The sequence below is a fragment of the Pelodiscus sinensis genome, chromosome 3 (assembly GCF_052426305.1).
Source record: "Pelodiscus sinensis isolate ZL-2025 chromosome 3, ASM5242630v1, whole genome shotgun sequence".
In the NCBI taxonomy this organism is placed as follows: Eukaryota; Metazoa; Chordata; order Testudines; family Trionychidae; genus Pelodiscus; species Pelodiscus sinensis.
In genome coordinates, this window is record NC_143054.1 from 103,891,978 (window position 1) to 103,913,336 (window position 21,359).

Sequence of the window (21,359 nt, forward strand, 5' to 3'; positions counted from 1 at the left end):
CTGACCAACAGAAAAATCAGTTGGGAGCCACATGCAAGTAAGAAGCGAAACAAAACAAACAAACCATCGCTAGTCCCCCAGTGAAGATTAAAAAAACTCTCACAGATGTAGCCAACAACTGGGAAGCAGAAATAAAAAGACACTTACCTCACTCCCCTTAAGCTCCAGCGTAACAGGGGAGAGATGAGACACCTTCCCCCTAGCCCTGGATTAATTCTTCTGGAGGCCTGCGGCTAGTAGATTTTGTGGGGGCCCCTCTAGGTTCTAAGATGGGGCCAAAAATGAGGGGTTCATTGTGCAGAAGGGGGCTTCCAGGGAGCGGACTGTGGTGGGGATGTTGGGTCTGGTCAGGAGCTAGGGTGCAGGAGTGAGGTGGGGGTGAAGGTCTGGACAAGGATGTAGGATGCAGAAGTGGGCTGAGGGTGAAGGGTCTGGGCAGAAGGTATGGTGCAGGTGAGGGGTCTGGGCAGAAGGGAGAGTACAGGAGTGAGGTGGGGATGCAGGGTCTGGGCAGAAGGGAAGAGGTGGGAGGACACAGGGATTTGGGGTGCCTACCTGGCATAGCTCCTGGGGGGGGAGGCACAAGTGGCTCTGCACAGCTTTGAATGCTGCAAGGAGTGCTTTCCTGGAGCATGCAGAGCCACTTCTTCCCCATGCCAGGCAGAGCCCATGAGCCAAATCTCTCTTGAAGCTTGCCTTGATTGGACCCATGAGACTGTGGGCTCCCCTCAAATTGGGGAGCCCGCACTGGTGTTCCAGCCACAGCACTCCTCCATATGGCTGGAGCACCGGTGCCAGCTCGCCCTATTGCAGGTGGAGAGAGCCCTGAACTTTATGGGCCAGATCAAGGAAAGCATTTGGCCTGTGGGGTCGTAGCTTTCCAGCCTAGTCTAAACACACTCTTGAGGATAATGAGAAAAATTATGCTTTAGGTGTGGGAGAGAGTAAGGGACAGAGAAAGAGAAAACAGTGGCAAGTCCATGTGGAAGATGGAACCATTATTCAGATTTTGGTCATGCCTATGATGTAGCTTTACATGTGCCCATGCCCTGTACATGTGTGAAAGGCATCTGCCTACAGAATGTTATGGCCATACATAATGTTGTGTCGTCAAAAGGGCCTGGCATATTCCTCAGCCTGAGGGGGTATGAGGATAATGTAAATCTTGTCTGTAATATATTCTGCCCACTTCTTTGGATGCTGTGACTTTTTCTGAGATGTCTGGATGACACCATGGAAACCATATACATCCATAATAGCACTGTCAAGGAATCACAGATTTTCAGTAGATTTTTTCTAAGTGCTTTTGAAACACATATGCATTAGTAAGGGTACTTTGCAGCTCTATGCAGCTGCTTATGAAGGACCAGAATTTGGCTTTTGATTGGAGGTTTAACAAATTTAGACAAATTTGCCTTTTCTGTTATGGAGTTGGACATACTGGAGCAAGATTTCACTTTGCTTTTTACAAAGTGGAGAGGTGTGAATCAGCCATGTGAAACCTTTTCTAGACTTGTGTGTTCATATCACATGCACCAGCTATGGCTATGCTAAGGGGATATATCCACTACCCACTTCTATTATTTTAAAACAGCAATCCAAATTAATCTGAGATAGCCACTACCAACCTGTTGAGCACACTGCTAACAGGCGGTCTAATTAACATTTTGCAGCATTGGCAGCTCCTTGTGGAAAGTGCTGTTCAGCCACCCACGTTAGGACTTTTAGTTTTTCCCTTCCATTTAATTATAATACAATCAAATACATTTTGTCAAGATACAGTTTCTGTAAGTTAAAACACCAGATGTATGGCAAGGCAAATGCCTACAATGCCAATTCATTGGATTGCTCAGAGGACCATTACTGTCCATCTATTGAGGATTAGTTGCATTCTTTTTCTTCCCAAGTAAAACAAAAAGAAAAAAATCTGTTTTTCAATCTTTGTTTTTGTTTAAGGAAAAAAAGATACGCGGTATATAATTTGAGAGTTTTGGTTAACTATCACATTGATATCAAAATTGACTTTTAACTAGAGGCTCAAACATTTTACCACTCACAGGATTTTTTCCAATAAGCTTTAGAAATAAGCAGTTTTATTTACACTGTACCAAGTCCAGGAGTTATTGTTCTTGTCAGTGAATTGAGATAACATGCAGCTGCATAAACATGTTGACTCTGCTGGATTTGAGACCATGACGTCAAACTCTGGCACCCTCCTGCAAGGCTGCACGTGTGAAGTCATTCCGTCTTCTAATATTCAGATTTGAGATCTGAATATACTTGTGTATCTTTTTTGTAGCATATCCCTTTGGGGAGAGAGTGAGATCAGAGGGTGAGAGAAATACATTCAAAACTAGATCTCTAGCAGATGGGTTTATAAGTATACAAAATAGGTGCAAGGTCCCTTAACATTCTTATTCTGGGGTACAGTCTCCCTTCTGGGGTACAGTCCATCAGCAGTCCTATTCACTGCCTCAGCTTCATGCCCTTCCCTTAGAGCAGGGGTGGGCAATAGGACGGCAGTGGATCACCCTGCTGGGCTTTCTCACTATATTTATCTGCATCTTTGGTATGGCTGTTTGCACCTCCCGTGGGCTGAAGATCGCCATTCCTGGTCAATGGGAGCTGTGGGAAGCAGTGCGGACAAAGACACCCCTTTCCACTGTTCCCATTGTCTGAGAACAGCAATCTGCAGTCAACTGGTGCTGGAAGTGCCCGTACCTGCAGAGGAGTAGGTAAATACAGCAGCAGTAGCTCATCGGGGGCTATCCCTGGTGTACTGCATGTGGACGGGTTATTTCCCACTGCTGCCTTATAGGCTGGTGTGAGAACCTGAGTTCACCTTCTTCCCCAAGTTCCAATCCAGGGACCCTCAGCTCTGCAATTCTGGGCTTTCCTTTCTCAGCCCTCACTGCTTCTTCTGTGCATTGGTTCCTATCACTCTTCATTCCCCTTTTCCCTCTAAGTATAACAGCTCCAGGAACCCTCTTCATGAAGAGTGTGACTGCTGCATGTCTTCCTGTAGTCTTTTCTAACAGACCTATCTGTTGCCACTACCTTATAGGCCCTGCCTGTTAACTTCACAAGTAAGTCTCTCCCTGATTAACTGCCTCTAGCCTTTGCAGGCTAATTGGGTCACCTGGTCTAATTCAGCTCTTGGATGGCCAGTGTGGGGTGTACGCACCATCACACCAGGCATGGATGTTTTTTTCATATGTAATGAATGCACCAACTATTTATGTGCATTCCCATTCTTAGCTCCTGTTTTTTAAATGAATTCTTTGATAACGATTGACCTAGCAGAGAAGTATGAGACTAATAGAGTGGGACCAGAAAAAAGGTGTTCCACAAACTACCTTTCTGCAGTAATGCTTAAACAAACAAATGGGAAACTTGAAGGTGCTGTAACAGCCTTTATTCAGAATTGCTTTATTTTCTGTGGACTGAAGTCTTAGTATTAGTGTTAATATTGTTGTTAATAATAATAAATATTTCCTACCACACAGTTTCATTAGTTTAATAACTGCTTTCTAAAGCACCATATCAATACTAAATATTAGCATTACACACTTTTGCTGTAGAATCTCAGAATCCTTAATAGTTAATGTTCACAATGATTTTGTGATCTGTGTAACTCTTATCCCCATTTTACAAATGGATAAATTATTGCAGAAATAGCTTAACTGACACATCCATGGTTACTTAGTCAGTTACATTACCAGAAACAGAATTCAGAAGATCTGATTCCCAATCTTGTGCTCCACTAGGCTATTACGGATGTACCGTATATACTCGAGTATAAGCCGAGTTTTTCAGCACATTTTTTGTGCTGAAAAATGCCCCCCTCGGCTTATACTCGAGTCAGCGTCTCGAGAACTGAGGCGGGCGGGCTCAGCGCGTCTCTGCCGCCGGCCGGGTCTAGCCGCGTGAGCCCGGAGCTCCGGCCCCGGTAACCGAGGCGCTCGGGGTGGGGGCGCTGCCGGGAGCGGGCTGGGCTCCGTGTGTCGGGGGCCGTCGCTGCGCGGGGCGCTCGGAGCCTCTGCCGGCCGCTTGGGTTGCGGGTGCGCCCGCAGGTGCTGCTCGGAGCCAGCGGCCTCGCCCCGGGGCCGCCGGCAGGGAGGCTCGGGGAGCAGCCGAGAGGGGCTCTGGCCTGGGAAAGGTCCGGGCGGGGGCGGCGGGGGCTGAGCTGGTTGGGCCGAGTGTCCGAGCGTCTGTTCCCATGTGTGACTGGTGCTATTGGTATCTATCTTCATTTTTTACATTTACCAGTAGCTGCCTCATTTCCTACCCTAGGCTTATACTCGAGTCAATATTTTTTCCCAGTTCTTTGTGGTAAAATTAGGTGCCTCGGCTTATATTCGGGTCGGCTTATACTCGAGTATATACGGTAATTGTAATTTGAGATTGTAATACAGTCTCCGTAGATACACAATGAAAAAGTTTTGCTCCTGTAGCTCAACACATATATGTATAATGAAATTTCTATATATTTGTATACTCTTTGCTCACTATTGTCTTGATAATATACTATCTTTGTAGGATTTAATTAAAATGACATCCAAACATGCAATGATGTTAGCCATGTAGCTCAAAGTTCCCTTCATATTAATGTGGAACTGCTATATTAGGTGGAAAAAAAGAGGAATAATAAAAGCAGTGACTCTACAAATTCAGTAGCCTTTTTTGGTAGAAAAATTCTTTGAGTGCGTTGTTTACTGTTGTTAGGTACTTCATTACTCCTGCTTTATATTCCTTTTTAGTGAGCAGTCACCCAAGTTACTAACAACAGATTATAACCAAGGAATTATCAGTTAATTACTAAAATGTGGTTCTGTTCTAAACAGTGAGTATATATATATATATATATGGCATGGGGTTAACCAATATGTCCCTAAATTATTCCAAATAAAATTGGGCCAGTTTATAAGTAAAAACCTATGTTTGTTTTGTTTTTGTTTTCCTCACTGCTAACACTGCAAATTCATCCCGGTAGCAGATATTAAAGATGAGTTGCACAAACAGCATAGCTGGCTCTCTATTACCTGGCATGGGAGGTATGCCAAGGATGGAGTGCAGACAGAGTATTTCTACGCCTTGGCTGCTGGAGTGGCCTGTAGGGACTGTTAGATCTGAGGTGCAGGTTTAAGTGACCTCTGAGGCTGCTCTCATGTGTGCTGGCAGGCCCATGCTCAGGGAGGTGCATTATTTCCCTTATTGGTTCCTATAGCTAGCTCATCACCAATGAAGGGGTGAATCAGGCTTTTAGTTGATCTTTAACAATTTGACATTTTAACCAATCTTAACAAAATAGAAAATGCTGAGGATGGCAAACTTCAGCATGGAGCACTTTAAAATAGCCAATATGTTTAGAGATTAATGCTATTTGTAATATAGATTTGCTTTGTAAATAATCCTAAATTTTTTGCATTGCTGGGTTGACAGGTCCCTGATAATGTTGTTTTAAATGATGTCTTTCTTATTGCTAAAAGAGATGCCCACATTTAGATGACTGTCACACTCTTTGCACCATTAAAAGTTAACATTTGTCCACTGTAGCTGTTACCCCAACCTTGCAAGTAGATCTACACAGGTAACCCCTAGGTCCATGCACCACCCCATTGTATTTGGTGGGGTTTCATGAGAGCATTTCAGTATGTGCTTACATTCTTTCCTGAATAGAGAAGGATTTAAGCACATTGTTAGGAGTTTTCCTGCATGAGCCGGAAAGAGGCAATTTCCTTGCATTACTGTTATCCAGAAATGAATTTCAGTGAAATAGCATACAAATGCTTAAGTACATCTGGTTTTTCAACAATAAAACTATTTTATAAGTTCCTTTGATTTAAAATGAACTGCCTTTCATTTTCTCCTGCATTCAGTGGAATTTGTCACCTCAGCTTTCAGGTGAAAAATTTGTAGGTGGGATAAACAATTGAAATTATGTCAGACTAAATCCATGCATGTTTTATTGTCAAAAACCATAACATCAGACTTACTAGATGACAGTAATCAAAGCCAAGTGGGTGGCTCTGTGAAATGGCTTTCTTCTTGATGGTATGGGTTAATACCGAAGCCTAGGGTAAATATAGAACTTATCAAACAAACTCTGCCTGAGAATTATGATGTCTGTATTGGTGAAATAGGCCAGAAGTAGGATGAGGCAGCAGACAGGGCACAAAACCCAGCATTAAGGTTATTTGTGGTAAATATTGGCTCATACTTTGATTTTGTCAATAAATGTTTTCTGATCGAACCCAGTCATTCTTATTTGCATATTTGCCTACCATATTTTGGATTCAACTCCAAAAGCTTAGTGTTAATCTGTTTGTTAATAAGCAGCCTTCGTCATGACTGACTGACTTCGTCATCGGTTGGAAATTGGAGGGAGCGTGGGCTATAATGGCAGAGAGAAAGGAGGATCAGGGCAAAACTGGGAGGCAAGGTCAAAAATTAGATGCCTATATACAAATGCGAGAAGTATGGGTAATAAGCAGGAAGAACTGGAAGTGCTAATAAATAAGTACAATTATGACATTGTTGGCATCATAGAAACTTGGTGGGATAATACACATGATTGGAATGTTTGTATAGAAGGGAACAGCTTGCTCAGGAAGGATAGAGAGGGAAAAAAGGGAGGAGGTGTTGCCTTATATATTAAAAATGAACACACTTGGAGTGAGGTGGAGATGGACATAGGAGACAGAAGTGTTGAGAGTCTCTGGGTTAGGCTAAAAGGGATTAAAAACAAGGGTGATGTCATGCTTGGAGACTACTACAGGTCACCTACCCAGGTGGAAAAAGTGGATGAGGCTTTTTTTAAACAACTAACAATATCATCCAAAGCCCAAGATTTGGTGGTGATGGGGGACTTCAACTATCCAGATATATGTTGGGAAAATAACACAGCGGGGCACAGACTATCCAATAAATTCTTGGACTGCATTGGAGACAACTTTTTATTTCAGAAGATTGAAAAAGCTACCGGGGGGAAGCTGTTCTAGATTTGATCCTAACAAATAGGGAGGAACTGGTTGAGAATTTGAAAGTGGAAGGCAGCTTGGGTGAAAGTGATCATGAAATCATAGAGTTCAGAATTCTAAGGAAGGGTAGAAGGGAGAACAGCAAAATAGAGACAGTGGATTTCAGGAAGGCTGATTTTGGTAAGCTCAGAGAGCTGATAGGCAGGGCTCGCCAAACCACGACGAGCCCTGCTCGCCAGCCGTGCTGTCCGGCAATCTGTGCATGCGCAGATCGTCCAAACCTGGCTCTTCCAGGTTACAATCTACTCGCCAAAGGCGAGTAGATTGTATTATTTGTCAAGCCCTGCTGATAGGTAAGGTCCCATGGTAATCAAGACTAAGGGGAAAAACAGCTGAGAAGAGTTGGCAGTTTTTCAAAGGGACATTATTAAGGGCCCAAAAGCAAGCTATTCCGCTGTGTCGGAAAGATAGAAAATATGGCAAAAGACCGCCTTGGCTTAACCACGAGATCTTGCATGATCTAAAAATAAAAAAGGAGTCCTATAAAAAATGGAAAGTGTGACAAATTACAAAGGATGAATATAGGCAAACAACACAGGAATACAGGGGTAAGATTAGAAAGGCAAAGGCACAAAATAAGCTCAAACTAGCTACGGGAATAAAGGGAAACAAGAAGACTTTATAAATACATTAGAAGCAAGAGGAAGACCAAGGACAGGGTAGGCCCACTGGTCAGTGAGGAGGGAGAAACAGTAACAGGAAATTTGGAAATGGCAGAGATGCTTAATGACTTCTTTGTTTTGGTCTTCACCGAGAAGTCTGAAGGAATGCCTAACATAGTGAATGCTACTGGGAAGGGGGTAGGTTTAGAAGATAAAATAAAAAAAGAACAAGTTAAAAATCACCTAGAAAAGTTAGATGCCTGCAAGTCACCAGGGGCTGATTAAATGCACCCTAGAATACTTAAGGAGCTGATAGAGGAGGTATCTAAGCCTCTAGCTATCATCTTTGGAAAATCATGGGCGATAGGAGAGATTCCAGAAGACTGGAAAAGGGCAAATATAGTGCCCATTTATAAAAAGGGAAATAAGAGCAACCCAGGAAACTACAGACCAGTTAGTTTAACTTCTGTGCCAGGAAAGATAATGGAGCAAGTAATTAAGGAAATCATCTGTAAACACTTGGAAGGTGGCATGGTGATACGGAACAGCCAGCATGGATTTCTAAAGAACAAATCATGTCAAACCAATCTGATAGCTTTCTTTGATAGGATAACGAGTCTTGTGGATAAGGGAGAAGCGGTGGATGTGGTATACCTAGACTTTAGTAAGGCGTTTGATATGGTCTCGCATGATATTCTTATCAATAAACTAGGCAAATACAACTTAGATGGGGCTAATATAAGGTGGATGCATAACAGGCTGGATAACCATACTCAGAGAGTAGTCATTAACGGTTGTCAATCCTGCTGGAAAAGTATAACAAGTGGGGTTCTGCAGGGGTCTGTTTTGGGACCGGCTCTGTTCAATATCTTCATCAACGATTTAGATATTGGCATAGAAAGTACGCTTATTAAGTTTGCAGATGATACCAAGCTGGGAGGGGTTGCGACTAATCTCGAGGATAGGGTCATAATTCAAAATGATCTGGACAAATTGGAGAAATGATCTGAGCTAAACAGGATGAAGTTTAATAAAGACAAATGCAAAGTGCTCCACTTAGGAAGGAACAATCAGTTTCACATATACGAAATGGAAAGCGACTGTCTAGAAAGGAGTACGGCAGAAAAGGATCTAGGGGTTATAGTGGACCACAAGCTGAATATGAGTCAGCAGTGTGATATTGTTGCAAAAAAAGCAAACATGATTCTGGGATGCATTAACAGGTGTGTTGTGAGGAAGACCCGAGAAGTCCTTCTTCTGCTCTACTCTGCGCTAGTTAGGCCTCAGTTGGAGTATTGTGTCCAGTTCTGGGCACCGCATTTCAAGAAGATATGGAGAAATTGGAGAGGGTCCAGAGAAGAGCAACAAGAATGACTAAAGGTCTAGAGAACATGACTTAAGAATGGCTAAAAGAATAGGGTTTGTTTAGTTTAGAAAAGAGAAGATTGAGGGGGGACATGATAGTAGTTTTCAGGTATCTAAAAGGGTGTCATAAGGGAGAGGGAGAAAACTTGTTCATCTTGGCCTCTGAGGAGAGAACAAGAAGCAATGGGCTTAAACTGCAGCAAGGGAGGTTTAGGTTGAACATTAGGAAAAAGTTCCTAACTGTCAGGGTAGTCAAACACTGGAATAAATTGCCCAGGGAGGTTGTGGAATCTCCATCTCTGGAGATATTTAAGAGTAGGTTAGATAAATGTCTATCAGGGATGGTATAGACAGTATTTGGTCCTGCCATGAGGGCAAGGGTCTGGACTCGAGGACCTCTCGAGGTCCCTTCCAGTCCTCGTGTTCTATGATTCTATGACAGTCTCCATTGTGAATTACTGACTATCAAGGATATCAAACTAACCTATTTCTGAGTGTCCTATTCCATTGCTAGAATTGTTAATATTAGAGCTAGGAGAAAAACAGATTTATTTTTTCTGCTTAAATTTTAACTATGGAAAATGTTTCAGTTTGCAGTGGAAGATTTGTTTCCCCCAATGAAATGGTCTGACTAGATTCTCAAGCTACAGGGCAGGGGAAAACACACATTTTTATTGAAAAATTTTTTTGATGCTTTAATCCGAAATAATTTATAATGAAGTTCTGACCAGTTGTAAGTAAGATATTGAATAGTTAAGGAACAAAGGGACTCAAAGCGATGGTTATTTTTAATCTCCTGAAACAATCTTCATCTGGACTCAGCAGAGACGCTATTTTACATTTCTTGTTTATATAGTTGATGGATTGGACAAGGCTTCAATTGCAAATTCTGATGGGCCAACCCCAGGATCCCAAACTCCTCCTTTCAAAAGAAAAGGCAAACTCTCTACCATCGGCAAAATCTTTAAACCTTGGAAATGGCGGAAGAAGAAGGCTAGTGACAAATTCAAAGAAACATCTGCAGGTATGTGTATGGTCATTTGTTAACTGTAAGCATTGCTTTCATAGATTGCTTGATTTTTAAGGCCAGAAGTGACCATTAGATGATGGTAAGCCTTCAAAAGGTGCTCAAGTTTATTAGATGCTAAAGAGACATTGTACATTGTAAAGAGTTTTAGGCCCAATATTTTGCATACCTTCACTGATTCGTACCAGGTGAGGAATAACCTAATTCAAATACTATCGTCAATTCTGTCTCTAAGAACTTTTCTAAATAAACAGAAATTGTTTTTTACCACTTCATATTCTTTTGATATAGAAAGTATATGTTTATTGCTGAACATTACCATAGCTACTTTACCTCAGAGAAATTTGGTGTGGACAGGTAAAATATTCCCCCACCAGTTAGTGAGTCTGTATGTAGAGTTTGTTCTGTTGCTGCTTTCAGATAGAACCTGTTATATGTGACCACCAGTCCTCATCAGCAAACAGCTGATTGAATACACATTGTGGATTCAAGTTATACATATAGTTCATAAAAGCAGTCTCAGTTCATAAGTTGTACCTAGACAGGGTCCTCAAACCCTCAAAACTTAACAACACGTGGAGTGTTAGAGGCTCTATTCCCTCCCTCAAATAATAATTTCTCTGTACTTCAGCATATATTTTTCACAAATTCATACTGTCAATTAATCTGTAAAATTAAATCACATTTTTGTATTCTATATTAATGTTTTCCCATGAATCTCAAAACACTTCTGCAAGAATGGAATATCAATTTTCACAACTCTATGCAAGATAGATAAGTGTTATTATTCCTATTTTGCTGATGGAAAAAATTAGCAAATTTGCTGATTAGAAGTCAAGATCAACATTTTCAATCACCAGCATTTTTATTCTGTCACCTTCTTCAGTTCTTTCTGTCAAGGAGCAAAGAGAAAATACACAGTTTGCTGCATTTTACAGAATGATTCAGGAATTAAATGTATGGAGTGCTATAAAATTAATTGGATTTATTATTGTTATTGTTATTGTTGTGTTTGTTGTTATTTATTATCCCTACATTTTATGGTCTGCTTTGTTCCTGTTTATTGATTAAATGCTACATATTGAGCCAAACCAAATCTGCTTTTAACTTTATACTCTGAGGGTATGTCTACACTACCCTGCTAGTTCGAACTAGCGGGGGTAATGTAGTCATCCGCAGTTGCAAATGAAGCCCGGGATTTGAATTTCCCGGGCTTCATTTGCATGAAGCCGGCCGGCGCCATTTTTAAATGCCGGCTAGTTCGGACCCCGTACCGCGCAGCTACATGCGGCACGGACTAGCTAGTTCGGATTAGGCTTCTAATCCGAATTAGCTGTACACCTAATTACAAAATGGCGCCGGCCAGCTTCATGCAAATGAAGCCCGGGAAATTCAAATCCCGGGCTTCATTTGCAACTGCGGATAACTACATTACCCCCGCTAGTTCGAACTAGCGGGGTAGTGTAGACATACCCTGAGAGACTAAAACAGTATTATAGATGTCTGTGTCTAGACTGGCAAGTTCTTCCGCATTTGCGGAAAAACTTGCCAGCTGTCTATACTGGCCGCTTGAATTTCCGCAAGAACACTGACTAAATCAGTGCTTCTTGCAGAAATACTCTGCTGCTCCCATTCGGGCAAAAGTCCCTTTTGCGCAAAGCTTTTGCGCAAAAGGGCCAGTGTAGACAGCTCAGATTTGTTTTGCACAAAAAAGCCCCGATCACGAAAATGGTGATCGGGGCTTTTTTGCGGAAAAGCACGTCTAGATTGGCACGGACGCTTTTCCGCCAAAAGTGCTTTTGCAGAAAAGCGTCCGTGCCAATCTAGACGCTTTTTTTCCGCAAATGCTTTTAATGGAAAACTTTTCCGTTAAAAGCATTTGGGGAAAATCATGCCAGTCTAGACACAGCCATTAGGTTTAATTTTTTTTTTTTTGACTCTTCATGATTTCAATTTTTTAACTTTTACAGTACAGAACTCTATTCTGTGTGAAGAACTCACACATACAGGTTATGAGATTTTACATTGAAAAAGTGGCAGTGATACAATGTGGTTGATAATGAAGGAGTATAAACTGTGGATATACTGTATGTTAGCAGATAATTACATGGATATGAGAGCTCTTTTTGGAGAGCTTTGTCAACTGGATCATTGTTATCATGAAACCCATTTTATAAACTTTTTATGCCTTCTAATGAGCTGTGGAAATTAAAGACATGAACAAGGCAATGCTAATGCAAAGATCCCTCTAGCAGGGAATGACAGACATAGGTTGATACTGAAGGAAGTTAGGTTCTGGTACCTACATGAATATAAATCCCTTTCCCTCCATGACAATGTTGGCATTTCTATACTTGACTTTATTAGCCACAACCAAATAGTGCATCTCAGTAAGCATCTCCTGTATTAAATTTCCTCCACTTCCAAAAGGACTTTAAGGTACATAGAATTTTTAAGAAATGGGTCAAGAGTTAACACTTACTTTTTTATCTTGATTTGGTACTTGGCTAAGACTTCCTACTACAAGCCCTTACAATATGCAATTCATGCTAGTGTACAGCATTCAGGCCATTTTTCAGCTGAATGTTTACCCAAAATAATTCTAAAAGCTAAGGTTTTTCTATAGTGTTTAGTTATACAGCTTATAATATTTCAGTGCCTCTCATATTCAACAGAGGAAAAAACTCTCTTATTGTAGAGAATAGAGTTCATATTTTAAACAACTTGTAAAATTTGATTAAATACTTAGTAGACTGGCTAATTGTTTTTATTTTTCCTAGCAAGTACATATATATTCTATCCTAATTAAAGACTAATGGCCTGATTCTTCTCCACTCTATTACATTGATGTTATGACTATGAAATTCTATTTACTTGAAGGGACTTGCACAGCTATGACAGATTTTTTTTATTAGTACATAAATGTGTATATTTATTTGTAAAGAACAACTGCACAAATTAGGGATCACGTGCATTGTTTCCAATTTTCACAATATTTAAAGTTGCTAAGCCCAAGCACCTGGTGTCATGTTATTATCTGATAATCTTAACTTTCACTTTCAATTTTTTTTTAAGTTACTAGTTTTTTTTAAGTTGCTGAGAAAAGCTTGAAAAAATGAATCTGAAAGGCTCAATAAAGTAAAAAGTGCCATTCAAAAAAAATGTATTTAATACACTCCATGATTTTCGGAATCTGACTCATGATTTTTGAATGCTTGGGTTTTGCAATACTGCATGTGTACAGCACTGTTCCTTGTGTGTTGTTAAGTTAAGATTCACGAAAAAATGGTATTTATGAACTTTGGAAAATCTGCCCTGAAATATTTAATTTTAAGTAAGAAAGTCTAACGGAAATACACTACCTCATTCTACATGAATAAAATAGTTTATAATATGAATAGAATGTCAATAAGTCTATAAATATAAGGTGGCAAATATAGATCACCTAATGGCCTTATCTTATTGACTATATTCAAGCAAACTCTCATTAGATTTTGTTACAGATTTTCTGAGTAAGGGGTGCAGAATGCAGCACTAAATTATCAAATAGAGTACATCTTTAAATATATATTATACAATCTTCTAGATGTGCTACTGTCTGAAAATATATTTTCATAACACAAAACATATCAAGAAACGAGTTGAATTGAATGAAGGAGAAAATGATGCTGTTATTCTCCCAACATTTGCATACAAAATAAGATCCAGTGCTCAGGCCCCCGGACCAATCACCGAAGATAACTCTGCAGTAAAGAAATATCCTTATCTGATATGGAGTCCATTGTTGAGATGTACTCAGACAAAAGATCTATAGGAATGCATTTTAAATTCTTCAAATATGTTGAACCATTTTTATAGCATTATGTTAAATTCCATAGTACTTTTCAACAAAGGTGGGGTTTGAAGTAAAACTCCATGTGGCCTGAATGAATCCCATCACAAGCTGCTTCCCAGAGATACAAAATTCATCCTTATGCCTATTGAAGGAAAATTCCCAGGACAAGCAGAAAAAGTGGCATTTGCTTAGCAGGTGGCTCTTGTTGCCTCACTAATTAATGAAGCTGAAAGACATTACCTTTGGTCTATGATGGAAAAGGACCAGGCACATCACAGGATCAGGGCAGAAGGGTCTCTTCCCCAAACAGCTGGGAGGGGAGATTTTACCTGTGTTTTGGACAGAGACGAGGTAGACGTATTTTACAATTGTGAAGATAGTACCTGGCCTAAGATTGTTAGCAGTCCTGTTTTTAGCTTGTTCTCTTAGGCTACGTCTACACTTCACAGCTATTTCGGAATAAGCTATTCCAGAATAGCTATTCTGAAATAGCTTATTTTGAAATAGCACGTCTAAACTGCAGGTAAGCCTTAAAATTAGTCCGAGGCTTCCCTAATGTAGACATGCTAACTCGATTTAGAGCTCCAGGAGGCATAACTTAGGGGCTACTTCGAAATAGCAGAAGGAGAGCACCTACACACGCCTTATTTCGAAATAGCTATTTTGGAATAGGCATTATTCTTTGTAGAATACAGTTTACAGAAGTTGGAATAAGCTGTCCGTTATTTCAAAATTATTTCAAAATGACGGAATTGCTGTGTAGACGCTTGGATGGTTATTTCGAAAGATCAGCTGTTATTCCAAAATAACTTTGTTGTGGAGACACACCCTTAAAGGCCTAACAAATAGAGTATCCTGGTAAGTATGTGACCTTTTTTGTCACTAAGAAAACAACATGCCAGAGAGTCTTTCATCTGACTTCACTGGGCTTTGGATCAGACCTTTTGAAATAAGGCCTTGTTAGAGTTTGACCAGGCTGTACCATACAGCTTTTTTTTTTTTTTTTTTTTTCATGTAATTGCATTGTGTTAAGAGCTGAAAAATCTACATAACATATGGCACAAATATTTTAAGATGGAGTAGATATGGAAATATTTGTACTGATGTGGGAATGATGGTTGGAATTTTTCCCTTTAGCAACATATTTTCCATGGTGTGTCTCATAAAAATCCATTCGCTGTGAACCCAGTTGTGCACTTTCTGTATAAAGAGCTTTTAAAATAACGTAAAAACAAACAGTGAATGGCATCAACTCAAGCTTTCCCTCTGTTTCTATTTGTTGTAAAGGAAAAGAAGGCAGCAGTTTATATCTTGGCATGAGGCAACTGCCACTTCAAAGCCCCATGGTAAGAGTATACGGAATTGGGGCCAGAAACCATTTTTAGCTTGATTAGATCAGGATTAAGCCTAGAGAAAAACTCAAAACTAAATCAGAATCAGCTGGGCTCATCTCGGAAAGACCAAAACAAAGTAAAAGTTCTTGAGGCTTATGGTTATTGAATGGCACGAAGCGTGCTTTCTACAATAAATAGAGTTGATTCTTCACCTTTCCATGAAAAGTAAGTCCTATGTTGAATTGGGATAATACAAAAAATACAATAGTCAGTGGAATCCCTTGCACAAATAGGGTTTATTGGGGTGAATGGGGGTGCAGGATTAGACTTACACAAAATATGCTATATTCACACAAATGGTCCATGTAGCCTACTATCTTGTCTTCCACCAGTGGCCAAGCCCAGGTGCCCCAGAGGGAATGAACAGACCAAGTAATCATCAACCCAACCTTTCTGATCTAAGGATGAAGCTCAGGCCTCTTTGAAGTCAGTAGGAGTTTAACCACTGACTTCAGCATGGCCAGAATTTCACTCTACGATTTTTGAGCTTATTGGAGAAGGGTCTCTTGGAACTGAGTTTTTTTGTATCACATTAGCATTTTTTAGCAAGCAAGCACATTGTGCTTACAGTATTGGTTGCACTTCATAACACGGGTATTAGGAACAATGCTGTCTGGTTTACTAGAGCTCCAAACTGAGTTTGCATTTCTGTAAAATCACAAGGATCATGATGACATCATGTAAAAGGCAACTAGAAAAATCTGACATCTAAGGCAGTTCTCATTAGACTTACATGAACATTATCAACAAGGTCAGTTAGACAAGCAAACTGTACTGATTTAGTTACACAGGTCAGTCCTTTCTAAACTGGGACTCTCTGGTCCGACAACATCTTTGGTCTGGCAGGATCATGGATCTTCCTGGACCAGAGAGTCCCAGCAGTTGGGAGTCTGGCAGCAGGAGGAGTAGGGAGCAGGAGCATGTGAGGGGAGGAAAATTGCATAAGGGAAGATAGAAGCAGGGCATACAGGGGCAGGGACCCAGAATGGAAAGACTGAAGCAGGTGGATGGGAATAGAGGGGGAGAGGGGAAAGGTAGAGGGGAATAGGAGCTAGTTGAATAGAAGAGGGGACAGGACAGGACTAGGGTGGTGGTACGTGCAAAGGGCAGGGACAGAGCCAAAAGCTAGGATAGGAGATAGGGTAGGAGCTGGGGCACAGAGACAGGCGCTAGAGAGAGGTCAAAATGCTTTGTAATCATTAGACCATGCTCCCCTTCTACAGTCTGGACCTGAACCTAGGAGATTTTTTGTCATGACATTTGTTTGCTACCAGCAAATAGCGAAACCCAGTGGGAAAATGCATCCCATCCTGTCTCTAGACTGGAGATTGGGCCACATAGACATCAGTCTGATACCTCTGTCAGTACTCCCTTAACCCAAATGGCAGAAGTCTATGCAAGGAATCTAAAGGTTCTGACTCTACTGATGAACTATGTGGTTGTCAATATGGTCCCAGATGACAGAACTTCTCGTTTTTTTCACTTTGCATATTTAAACTTAGGAAGTTACATTCAAAAGTATCTCTCAAAATCAGTGGAGTCTTGTGACAGTTTTGGCCTTCTTCTCCCTCATTTTACAGAGGGGGATTATAATGTCAACCTATCTCACTGGAGTGTTGTGCAGGTTACTTCATTTATATTTCTGAAGTGCTCAGATTCTGTGGTGAGATCACCATAAAAATGCCCATGAGGAAATTTATACTTATCAGAGTAGTGTTTGAATGGTGTGGTGTAAACAAGGCCTGGGGGACCACACACTGAATAGTAGGGATTAGAAGAAAAAGAAAGCATGACCATCAGTGTTCAGCAAGCATTATCCATCCTGTGCAGCAAATGAGGTAGAGATCCTATGGAAAACATAGTATGTGATTGTGTAATTAAAGACTTTGTCTTAATGCATATGCAAAAGAGGGCTACATTAAGACACAAACAAGCTTAGTTCTGTCATTTCTAACACCGTTTTTTAAAATGTAATTATTGTGTTAAGTATAAGTGCATTTACTTTTTGAAAATATTGCATTGTGAAATGTAATGTAACATACAATCTCATATCTATAATATTCCGTAAATTATTATTAAGATTTGACCTTAATAGAGGTTGGCATCTCAACACATTAAGGTATCTTAGGTAGACACAATATACCTCTTACACAAGAGTACAGAATGCTGGCCTGATATATTTGTGTGCAACCTTTTTTGTCCATAGGAACAAAATATTAACATGATTTCTAATATGCTTTTCAAGAATCAAATACATTGAAAAAATTATCATGCTGAGGTAACAGTGCTTTTAAAATTACTTTAAAGAAATTACATTATATCAGCTAATACTAGGAATAATGAAGGATCAAGACCTAACACTTTTTCTGTGTGAACTTCCTAGTCCATAAAATGGGGATAATTATATCTAAAGGGTGTGACGAAACTTACATAATGGTAACACAATGATTTGAAAATATAAAGAGTTGCATCCTAATATGAAATGAAGTGTTTATTGGTTCCTTTTATTTTTCAGTTAAAAATATTAATTACCATGTTACTCAGTAGCATTGGAAAAACATAATTATGAGTAAAACCAGTTTATAGATCAAATCCAGTGCCTATTGAAGTCCAAGGAAAGAATGATGTTGAGTTCAAAGGAGATTGGATAAGGCCTATCAACAGATAATGATATTGATATTGACAGGTATAATGCAAAAATGAAGCAGTAAGCATAAATGGTAAGAACTAATGGTACATCTACACTGCGGGGATTTTCCAGGATACTGGAGTACAATGATACATTCAGTGTAGTACTGTCATCATAAATAAACCTTCTTACTATTATTATTAAGATCCCAATCCTTCTACAGTATGGGCAGGAGGACTTTTGCTTCTTTGTCATGTCCCATTGACTTTCATGGTACTCTGCAGAGGCATAAGTGTCCACCAACATACATCTCTTTGCAAGAACTGGGCATTGGCTAGTCACTGCCATGATTTTTGTGAATTCTAAAAGAACTTAAGTCCTATTTTCTAAAGTGACTTAGGCATGTAGGAGCCTAAGTCCTATAGAATTTCAGTAAGATCTAGGCTCCTAAGGATCAGATTTTTCAAAGGTATTTGGGCACCTAAATATGCAGGTAGGTATCTAAAATGGGTTTTTCAAAAGTGCCCAGGCACCTAAGTCATTAATTTCAATCTTAGCAGGTACCTAGGTGCTTTTGAAAATTCTAGCAGATGCTATCTGCTTCTTTAGGCATTTAAATACCTTTGAAAATCTGACCATAAGTGCCTGGCATGTTTAAAAATGAAATTTAAGCTTATAAGTTAAGCGCTAAATTTCACTCATGGTCTTTTTCACACTACGCTGTCTGCTGCTAACCAAGATAGCTCCATCAGTTTTTATCCTACACCAGGGCTACTCAACACGCAGACCACGTGCAGCCCACAGCCCATTTGTTTGCAGCCCGCAGTGCAGTTTGGATTTTATGTGGGGCTCAACACGTGACCTGCATGTGAGAGCCAAAACAAAAAAGTAGTCAATAGAATGGTCATCTATTTATATGTGTTTTAGTGGTTATATTCCTGGACTGTCATTGTTCATGAAAAGTGCTGTCATATGGCTGGAAATCGGGTAAATATTGCATTTTATTAATATTAGCAGAACTCACTTAAATGGGGTCTGCGTGTTGTGTAGTCTTGGCTTAATCTTTGATTTCATGCCCGTCAGTGTGAAAGAAGCTATTTGCATATATTTGTGTATATGTTTGCATGTATATGTAACTATATTTAAGTTGCGGCCCTCGGCATGAGTTGTATCATTGTGGCCCTGGGGCTTCCAAAGTTGAGTAGCCCTGTTCTACACTCTATTTGGGCAGGGTGTTTTGTTTGTGGGCATGTTGCTATCTTTATATGTTTTTATATTATTACAAAGCTATTTATTTTTAATGACTAATACACGTAATTAAAATGTGTATCATGATATTTTTCCCAACCTAAAACATGACTCTGCATTTTTTGTTGTGACAGGAAGCCCAAATTATTGTTTTCTTCCTGTTTAAAACATGTCATATTCATTTATTTTAAAGTTGTTTTCCCCATTCAGTTCGGGCACCACTCATGTTATGCTAAGCAGCATTATTGCTGAGGATATTGGCTACTGTCTGACTAATAAAGAATATTTCTAGAATGTGAGATCTGAAAACATAACCCTCACTTTCAGCAAAATCAAGGAGTGTGCAAAGTGTTGGGTTTTTTATTATTATTATTTATTTATTTTACATTCAGCATCAGAATGGATGTATTCTTACCTGTGCTTTCTCTTTTTCTAAGTGTTGGAAAGGAAGATTTCAACAAGACAAAGCAGAGAGGAGTTGATACGGAAGGGAGTTCTGAAGGAAATGCCTGAGCAAGGTGATGACAACTAACCTAGAATATAGATAATAAACTTTTAGGCATGACATTATTATTATTATTATCACGTTGTTCCAAAACATAGGAATATCAGCTAGCTAGCTTAAAAAAAGGCAGATTTGGTAAAACACTGGCAGCAAGTGGAAGAGGCAGTTTGACCAGATGGCTAGGGCATCAGACCTGGAGTCTGGAGACCTGCAATTTGTTCCTGGTTTTGCTGTTGATTTGCTGTGTGTTCTTAGACAAGTTCATAGAATCATAGAATAATAGGACTGGAAGGGACCTCGAGAGGTCATCGAGTCCAGCCCCCCGCCCTCAAGGCAGGATCAAGCTCCGTCTACACCATCCCTGACAGATGTCTATCTAACCTGTTCTTAAATATCTCCAGAGAGGGAGATTCCACCACCTCCCTTGGCAATTTATTCCAATATTTGACCACCCTGACAGTTAGGAATTTTTTCCTAATGTCCAATCTAAACCTCCCCTGCTGCACTTTAAGCCCATTACTCCTTGTCCTGTCCTCAGAAACCAAGAGGAACAAATTTTCTCCTTCCTCCTTCTGACACCCTTTTAGATATTTGAAAACCGCTATCATGTCCCCCCTTAATCTTCTTTTTTCCAAACTAAACAAGCCCAGTTCATGAAGCCTGGCTTCATAGGTCATGTTCTCTAGACCTTTAATCATTCTTGTCGCTCTTCTCTGTACCCTTTCCAATTTCTCCACATCTTTCTTGAAATGTGGCGCCCAGAACTGGACACAGTACTCCAGCTGAGGCCTAACTAGTGCAGAGTAGAGCGGCAGAATGACTTCACGAGTTTTGCTTACAACACACCTGTTGATCCAACCTAGAATCATATTTGCTTTTTTTGCAACAGCATCACACTGTTGACTCATATTCAACTTGTGGTCCACTATGACCCCTAGATCCCTTTCCGCCATGCTCCTTCCTAGACAGTCGCTTCCCATCTTGTATGTATGGAACTGATTGTTCCTTCCTAAGTGGAGCACTTTGCATTTCTCTTTATTAAACCTCATCCTGTTTACCTCTGACCATTTCTCTAACTTGCTAAGGTCATTTTGAATTATGTCCCTATCCTCCAAAGAAGTCGCAACCCCACCCAGTTTGGTATCATCTGCAAACTTAATAAGAGTACTCTCTATCCCAATATCTACATCATTGATGAAGATATTGAACAGTACGGGTCCCAAAACAGACCCTTGAGGAACTCCACTTGTTATCCCTTTCCAGCAGGATTTAGAACCGTTAACAACAACTCTCTGACTACGGTTATCCAGCCAATTATGCACCCACCTTATCGTGGCCCTATCTAAGTTATATTTGCCTAGTTTATCAATAAGAATATCATGCGAGACCGTATCAAATGCCTTACTAAAGTTTAGGTATTTAACCTTTCTTTATATCTATAGAGATAAAAAGAACTTTTCCTGCGGGATGACATAGTGACCTCATCACATCATTCTGCATCCCCAGGAACCCTGACTATGTGGCCACGCCGAGAAATGTGGGTGGGGGCGGTGGCTCCATCCCCGCACACCCTGTGGACCAGCATCTGCCTGCCTCTGGTTCCCAGCCCCAGCCTGACCAGCCTACACACCTGCTGTGTGGCTTGGTGCTATGGAGCCTGGCTTGGCCACTGTGCTTGGGGGCTGCACTCTCCTGGGCCCACCGCGAGCGGGAC

The 21,359-nt window shown here is 40.4% G+C and overlaps 1 protein-coding gene and 1 long non-coding RNA gene across 6 annotated transcripts in view; one reads left to right on the top strand and one right to left on the bottom strand.

Moving 5' to 3' along the window:
* The window catches only part of PHACTR2 (phosphatase and actin regulator 2), a 197,826-nt gene that overhangs the window by 125,504 nt on the left and 50,963 nt on the right, over nucleotides 1–21,359 (top strand). For 3 of the 5 annotated variants that reach the window (XM_075924329.2, XM_075924328.2, XM_006139329.5), the window contains exons 2-3: nucleotides 9,864–10,031; nucleotides 19,578–19,658. In XM_075924329.2, the coding sequence (XP_075780444.2) occupies nucleotides 9,864–10,031; nucleotides 19,578–19,658 (249 nt within the window). Of the gene's footprint in view, nucleotides 1–9,863; nucleotides 10,032–15,156; nucleotides 15,216–17,766; nucleotides 17,950–19,577; nucleotides 19,659–21,359 lie in introns of those variants that run through there. The other 2 variants (XM_075924332.2, XM_089777285.1) reach the window with 2 other exon arrangements.
* Nucleotides 2,146–19,848, bottom strand: LOC112544074 (uncharacterized). The gene is made up of 3 exons (XR_003087394.3): nucleotides 19,556–19,848; nucleotides 14,110–14,198; nucleotides 2,146–2,306 (listed from the first exon to the last, which is right to left on the bottom strand). It is a non-coding gene; the product is annotated as an uncharacterized LOC112544074 (long non-coding RNA).